Source organism: Phasianus colchicus, chromosome 3, assembly GCF_987193195.1.
Source record: "Phasianus colchicus chromosome 3, bPhaCol1.hap1.1, whole genome shotgun sequence".
NCBI lineage: Eukaryota > Metazoa > Chordata > Aves > Galliformes > Phasianidae > Phasianus > Phasianus colchicus.
Genome location: NC_143438.1, coordinates 25,124,569 through 25,132,857, shown reverse-complemented (window position 1 = coordinate 25,132,857; position 8,289 = coordinate 25,124,569). Strand labels below are relative to the sequence as shown.

Sequence of the window (8,289 nt, the reverse complement as noted above, 5' to 3'; positions counted from 1 at the left end):
AACACAGGTTTTGAGTAGTAAATGTGTTCGATTTTTCATATTAGTCATCCATCTAAAAATCTACTTCACTGAGCCAAGCACTTTGACATCCTTCTCTTTAAACATCAAAACCATTAATTGGTTTCTTCACTATATTTGCCAATCCTACAGTAAAGGCAGCACATACAATAAGTGCACTGTTGCCTTAAGGAAACAAACCAAAGCTGGCTTTTATGTCTGACTTGTCAGTGTGCAAGGGAAAGCTTCTACGAAATCAGAGACCTCGTAAAACAGAGGCTATTGACTGATTAACCTGTAATAACTCTGACCTCTGGACTGCAACTCACTTTTCCCCGGCCAAGACAACTCTCATCTTTTTTTCCTGTTGTGGAAAAGATCTGAGAAAAAGCAATGACAAATCATTAGAAACCTAAGCCCTTCCAAATTTCTCCCCTAGTTAATGCAGGAGAGGCAGAGGCAATAATGTAAGTATCTTTCTAAAAATATCTATAGCATCTATATGGGCAAAATGAAGATCATTCTTCACAATAGACATGTTCTCATTTTTGCAGTGCTAACAGTTAAAATGTGGCTTTAAATTCAGTTTAATTTCATTGGTATAATCTCCAGAACACCCACAAGAAATGGTCAAGAAAAGGTTTCTGGGAACATAAGATTGCTCCTGCTAAATACTTAGGATAATCCCCAACTGCTGTTATCTGTGATGATAGCTTCACAGATTTTTAAAGACATAACAATCAACAAGCCTTTTGAAGGACTTGTAAGCAGTTATTCGACACATGTAGCACTTTTTCCACTATGTCCTCCTCTAAGGAGAGCAAGGAGAAGAATGCAAAAATTTAAAAAAATAAAACAACATCCTATTTTAACAACATATCTAACTAGCTAGAAGGTTCACTTAAGGTTGACGGGACGCATACAACCACCAGCCTTAAATGATATTATAGTTGGCAGGAATGGGATATTCTGGAAGGCAAACACAGCCTATTTTTAGAAGCCTTCACAAAACAACAGCACCCGCAGAATTCTGAATCTCAGGTACGTTCATAGCAGCCATGTGCTCCATGCAAAGTATGACAACAAGATCCCAATCCAGTTGACAGTCTGTGTTTTAAACAGAAAATCCACTGTAACCAATACACGTGAAAAGATCTCTTCTGCACTTCTGCAATGTAAGATACTCGTCACAGCCTGGGTTCAGTATGAAGCAAATGCCAGCTGAAAGGAAGCAGGCTGGTAAATATAGAGTCTTCAGAGTCAGCATGGAGCATTAGTTCAACAGCTTGGGCATCCTCCTGAGGAAGCAGTAAATGTTATTGCCTGTACAGCATTCCTAAGACTACTTTCCTCCTTTTCTGTGTCAGGAATCCTCTGGCACAGCAGGTATCTACTGATAAGATGCAGATTGATGAGATATTGTGGCCACATGGCCAGTGATCAAGACATGTGTCCTTCAAAAGACTCTCATTGTGCACTGGCAAGAGCTGTGGTGGCAATGACTTTCACCAGAACTTTGTACTCTCTAATCTGATCGTGTCACGCTAATTTCCTGTAGGATGTACTTTATGCTGTTATCAGAGTCCTTGCTTCACTTCTAACAGCTTCTCTTTTGCCGTGGAGACTCTTTCTAGATCTCCCTTGCAATGGTGGATAAGTTGGATCAGTTACACAGTCACCCAAAATACTGCCTGATTTATTAAGATAAATCGTGGTTTAGTTGCTTTCCTAAAGATAATCCATCATGTTTTCCATATTTCTGTAACTCGCTGTTTATAACCCACTGAGCAATGTTTGTTGTGAGGATCACGTGGACAGCTGAGGAAAAAAAAACTAGGTCAGCACTAGAAGGTAAGCTGCTGCCAACTCTGAGTGACAGCCTTCAGTGACTAGAGCTGAGATTTATATCAGAAACAGTGGATGCCATTTCACACATTCTTTTTAAAATTGAAAATGTTTAGCTAAAGAAAAACTGAAAAGCATTAACTTCTGCTGTTTGGATTTTCAATATTTCAGATGTCCAAAATAACTCTAGGATGTAAGGAAACCTTTTCTGTGAAGTTATTCTAAAACTAGAGAAAAAATGGAAATATCATAGTGCAAATACTGGATGGTTTCAATTTTTCTATATTCATTTTGTATTTTAAGAGAAATACATTAAGACAATGTATTTTCTAAGCATTTAAGCATTAAAAAATATAGGTGCTTTACAAAAATAGGACCATCTTCAAAATAATTTTGTCTTCTTTCCATCCTCCCACTCATTCTAAATATATCTTTCCTTCTACCATGATCTTCAGTGATTTGGTATTGAGTCTATTCCTATCTTAGGTTTTCACCTATAAAATTTCCCCATTTCCTCTGCTATTCACATCATAACTTATTTGTAACAGAGGGATTTTTTAGCATGTTTGTTCAGAGCCTGTTAGCACCAATTCTTGATCTTGATCACAGCCAGAAGCAAATAACAATCTCCTAACATCCCCTTCCGTACCAAACCCATACTGAAACACTGGGTAAGAACAAATCTGGGGGGAATAATTCTTTCTAATTGTTGAGTAGGTGGTATAAATTTAATGCTTGATAGGTGATTTAAATGGCTGGATAGATAGACAACAATAAAATCATTCACTGGCAGCATATGGCTACTCATTTCAAAGGTTTTCATCTGGTTTTTAGAAATCTGTTGTGAAAGATTGAAGCTTGGACAAATGCCTAAGTTAATTAAGGGGAATTTTGTGCATTCATTTTGCCTCGGTCTTTTGAATGTGAAGGATAATCTAGGGACGTCTATATGACGCTTCTTCCGTATTTATTGCAGCTGAGCAACAACAGTGGTTGCAGGCTTGGAAGTCAAAGAATGGGAGTTACAGCATACCTGGAAATGAGACCACCTCTGCTGGTGTTTGTTTGGATTGGTGGTTCCCATTCAGGCAGATCCAACACGCTGCCCCTTCTGCAGTCTGACACTCGCACTTTTTTTAATATGCCAAGCTAATCTATCAAGATGAAGATAAGCTTACTTGTAAACTAAACCGATATTTTTAAGCTGTAAGTGGGAGCCCTGTCACCCTGCCTTGCTCAGGAAGAGCTGAGCGTGACGTGTAACCCACGTGTGTTCCAATGCAGCACGCTGCTGTAATTACACCATTACAGGGAAGCCACGCTAAGCTTTCACATTTTCCTCAAGATCATCGCTTGCACCGCCCGATGTACCATCCATCCCATCAGTAACTCCGGTGCTTGAAAAGGGTAGCCTAGAGACACTCTTTCCACCGCAGCAGCACCGTGCGGGGTCACAGCCCCACACCGGAAGCACCGGCAGACCGCCGAGCCAGCAGGGGGCGCTGTCGGAACGGGCGGCGCTCTACCTTTGACGTGTTGGCGGCGCGGTCGCCCCGCGCAGCGCCGCGCCGCCCCGCCCCGCCGCCGTCACGCCACCCTCTCGGCCGGCGCTGCGTCAGCCAGCCAAGATGGAGACCGCCGAGGAAGGTACGGCGCTCGCTTAGTGCCCTTCGCTTCCCCCAGCTCTCCCGGCACGGCGGGGCTGTGCCCGCGCTGCCTCTGAGGGCGCAGTGGCGGTGTGGAGGGTCCCGTTAGCGCGTTACCCGGCGGCAGCGGGGCGGGCCGGGGCGCGCGTCCCCTTACATAACCGCGGCCGTTGGGAGCCGGGTGCTGCCCGGCGGGGGAGGGGCGGCGGTGCTGTGGTGGCGGTGCTGTGGTAACGGCGCGGCTCGGCGGGAGGAGAACGTTTGGGGCTTGGGGGGCTTGGCTTTCGTCACTGAGCCGTGCCTTTGCGTGTGTGTTTGCATGGCACTCGGTTTTCCAACTTGAGAGGATAAAACAGCTGGGAAAGCATGAAGCGATGGGTTGAAGTAAGGCCGTGTCTTCGTGGATATGCCCGTTGCGCTGTGTCGTGGGGAGCTCGGCGCTCACGGAAACAAAAGAAATCACAACGTGCGTGTGCTTAACATCTAACAACTTGTAAAGCTGCTTGCTGCAGCAATCCCCTGCCTCTGCAGCCCAGCAGCTCCATCAGATGGCATGATTCAAGCGACTGATGAGGTTTTGGTTACTTGGCATCCAGTTGTCCGGGATGCTTGGATTACAGTGAACTGTGGGACAGGTTCTCAGAACTGACTAGTCCGGCTCTCACTGTGCCAGTCGTTGTGAATCCATCTCGGTGGATTTAATCCAAAATCCACAGCTGATAATTTGTAACCGGCTGCTAGGAGTGATAGCCTTTGATCCTGTGTGCTTTCAGAGGACCTGGGGAGAATGGGAGGAGAGAAAGGGGCTTGTTAAATATCCTCTAGGGAGCATTTGTGCTGTACTTTCCACTTGGACTTTACACTTGTGGTGTTTCTGTTTTTCTGTTTGTATTTATTTATTCATTTTGCATTATGTGTATATCTGTGTACCATATATAGCACCTTATATGTTAATGTTATCCTCAAAAGCTTAAAAATAATAGCACTGGAACTAACTGTTGCACAGACCAAACTTGTGCTGTAAATTTCAAGTGGGTCTTTGTAAGTGTTAATAACCCAGTAGTGATATTTGTGACAGTTGCACTTCTGTAGAATCATAGAATAACAGAATCGCTCAGGTTGGAAAAGATCCTCAAGATCATCAAGTCCAACCACAACCTAACCATACTACCCTAACTCTAACAACCCTCAGCTAAATCATGTCCCTGAGCACCACATCCAAACAGTTTTTAAACAAATCTAGGAATGGTGACTCAATCACCTCCCTGGGGAGCCTATTCCAGTGCTTAACAGCCCTTTCTATAAAGAAGTTTTTCCTGATATCCAACCTAAACCTTCCCTGATGCAACTTGAGGCCATTTCCCCTCATCCTGTCAACAGTGAGACGAGACCAGCCCCACTCTTGCTGTAAGCACCTTTTAGATATTGGAAGAGAGCAATAAGGTCTCCCCTCAGCCTCCTTTTCCCCAGACTGAACAGTCTGAACAGAATGGCTGATTGATGGAGTTAATAAGTGAAGCAGAAAGAAACTCACGTGTCTTTTCAGTTAAATCAGTTTCTTGCCAAATAATCTGAACTTCAATTTTAACTATTACAGTGGTAAATGTTTTGTTAGATACGTGACAGGCAGAGAAGTTTTCTGTGGGGAAACAGAGCTGTATTACTCAGGGCTGTTATTTCCAAACTATCTTTGTAATAGGATGCAAAGTGTGTATGCAAGTAGAAAAATAGCATCTACTACACACTGGAATTCTCTCTGTATTATAAATAAGGTGCACGCTGACCCGTAGCAGGGGCTGTTGATTTGAAAGTTACTACACCATTAATGAGTGGGCTCAGAGGGTGGGGATCCTTCAGAAAACAGTGTGCTTTTAACTTGCTTCATTTGGTGCCACAGTATTCTTAAAGCAGCAGTTTCACATCAGTTGAAGCCATGTGGTTCCTGTGTTCTGTTATCTGCCCCATCCTGTCTCTTGTCTGACCCTTCACAAGGCCGCTCTGACATATCAAGTTGTCAGCCTGCTGTGGGTAAGATGCTGGAGGAAGGTAGATCCTGCCTGGAAGTTGAAGAGATCTGTTCTCTACGGTTGTCTGGAAACACACTCTGTGATAAAATGAATCCTTTGTTTCCTGAAGTGGTGGTTCTGGCCTTTCTTATAGGCAGAGAGACTAGGAGCTCTTGGTGTTCGTAGCCATGTGACATTACTTGACATGACTGCAAGGGAAATACTTTTTGTGTTTGCTCTTAGCATCGCTGATGTGGTGTTTAATATAAGTTTCTGGAGTTAATTTTAGATGTTCATCCCATGAGAATGAGTTAAATCTCTTAGAAAATATCTTCTTTTTTTTTTTTCTTCAGAATTACTTTAATTCTTTCATGCTATGTGTAGAAATGATTCTGATACTGTGTAAACCATGGATTTGGTCAAATTATGACTTCTTTGCAGCAAATCCTTCGGATTGTAACATTTGGTTCCCTTTGAAACTCTTCATAGAAAAACAGTAACATTTGGAGATTTGAACCAAGAATAAAGATGTGTGGTTTTAACTTGAAATTGCATATTTTCAGTATTGTTACATCACAAAGGAAAAAGTATTTTCCTATGATATGCGTCAGTTACTTCTTTAGTATTGCTGGATGGTTATTGATGGAGAAATGTTTCCTAAAAGAGAAAATCCTAAACCTAAATCTTCTGTAAAAGTGGACGTGTTATATTTGTTTCCATAATGTGAGCATGAGTGCAAGGGTATTAAAAGAGTAAGGGAAGATAACAAAAATCTGTCAGTAAGCAAACAAAATAGTTGACTTGTGTTTAAATGCTCTGGATAATGAAATGGTGTTAGAAAAAAACATCCTATCTTTAGAGGGAGAAGGATGCATTCACTTTTTTGCCTGCAAAACATCTTGCAATGGTTAGTTGTAAGAAAATGTAAAAAACATAAAGAAGCTTCAAGACTTCTTTGAAATAAGAAATAGAAAATGTCTTTTATCTTGTGACTGGACTGCAGGCTGTTAAATGGATGGCTTTACTCAGCTTCAGTGGCAAAGTCACAAAATATCTCTTTGTGTTCGTTATGATTTTGGTGTTTTGTTTATTCCTTTCCTCACAAAGGAGCATGCACCTTATGTTCCAGAGTAGTGGCTGTCTTACACACGTTAGGAATTGGTAAATCTTTTCTACTCAGCTTCTCTTTAACTTATTGAAATCTCAGAATTACTTCATTTCAAAATTTACATTTGCTTTCAGAGAGACTGTCCTTTGCAAACTGTATGCTGCTTTAGAGGTGATGTTGTTATTATGCTCTACATACAGCTCTGGTATGTGTATATCCTAAAAACCTTAAGTATCTAATAAAAAGGTTCTTTTTTTAACGTGATGATCAGGGAGATAATGTTGTTCCTGTTTTTGTTCTGGTAGTCCTCAGGTCTTCATATCTTCTATCACATGAGATCAGTCTTAAAGCTTTTTCCAATTTATTTTTGCTTCATTTTGCTACACAAAGCTTCTGTCGAGTGTAATTAGTTTTGTAAATGTGACTTCTTCCAGCAGAAGTGTAATAACTGTTGTCTTGTTCAGCAGATATATGCAGAGTCTGTCGGTCTGAAGGAACTCCTGAGAAACCCCTGTATCATCCATGCGTGTGTACTGGCAGTATTAAATTTATTCATCAGGAATGGTAAGTTCTGAGAGTTTCTGTTTGTTTCTTCATTTTTCTTTAATAAAATTAATGTATTTCTAAAAGCAGTACTTCATATGTCTTCATGCTAACAAGTTTAAAATGAAGCAAATTTTCAGAGGAAATATGTTCAGGTTTTGGGTTGTTTTTTTTTTTTGTATGATGGTTCATTACATAGTAGTGTGAATTCTCACAAGGAATTTAGCAGTTACATGTGAAAAGGAAGTACTCATGGATACGTTTATTTGAGTGTACGGTTCTCTTCACACACCTGCCTTATGAGAACAAGAAGCAGAAAAATCAGTATACGTTCTTTTTTTCTGCCTTCTTTTAATAGTGAATGAAGAAGAGTACCTAACCTCATGCTAAGAATAAAACAGACAAACCATATTAAGATATTTTTGAGGTGATGTTCGATTGGGGAAGTCCTAAAAATGGAAACTATAATTCTAGTCTATGATGTGCTCTCCTTTTGATTGTATTTTAATAGTCATTCTTTCACAGATAGAGTGGTTTTAAATCTTGAAATATTTTTATGGACTGGTACTCCCAGTCAGTATCCACATGAGGGTATGTGCTTTCAGTCGTTACCATTTTCAGTAACATACATACTTGATAATGTACTTTGTCTGTGTAAGCGATGTAATTGAAGATGTATCATAGAATCATAGAATCACTCAGGTTCAAGATCATCAAGTCCAACCACAACCTAGCCATACCATCCTAACTCTAACAACCGTCTGCTAAATCATGTCCCTGAGCACCACATCCAAACTGTTTTTAAACACACCCAGGGATGGTGACTCAACCACCTCCCTGGGGAACTCAGCTTTTCTTTTCTACTTTTTGAAACTTTGTGGCCTAAGTAGACTTAATAAACATGTTAGTTTGTCCTCCATGATGGTATGAAAGTTCTGCTTTGTTTGAAACAGATAACTGATTTGCTTTTTGTTACAGAGAAGAATGGGGAAAGATGTAATAGCATGTCTAAATGTGATCACTTTTTGTTTCAGCTTAGTTCAGTGGCTTAAACACAGCAGAAAAGAATACTGTGAATTATGTAAGCACAGATTTGCTTTCACACCAAGTAAGTATGTTTCGCTGCTCCTGTTTTTTCAGAACT

General features: G+C 40.9%; 1 protein-coding gene across 4 annotated transcripts in view; it reads left to right on the top strand.

The window, feature by feature from the left end:
- Positions 1–3,369: 3,369 nt before the first annotated feature.
- The window catches only part of MARCHF6 (membrane associated ring-CH-type finger 6), a 43,422-nt gene continuing 38,502 nt past the window's right edge, over positions 3,370–8,289 (top strand). The window contains exons 1-3 of one of the 4 annotated variants that reach the window (XM_031589210.2): positions 3,370–3,489; positions 7,070–7,166; positions 8,180–8,253. In XM_031589210.2, the coding sequence (XP_031445070.1) occupies positions 3,471–3,489; positions 7,070–7,166; positions 8,180–8,253 (190 nt within the window). In that variant the 5' untranslated portion in view covers positions 3,370–3,470. Of the gene's footprint in view, positions 3,490–3,724; positions 3,955–7,066; positions 7,167–8,179; positions 8,254–8,289 lie in introns of those variants that run through there. The other 3 variants (XM_031589209.2, XM_031589208.2, XM_031589206.2) reach the window with 3 other exon arrangements.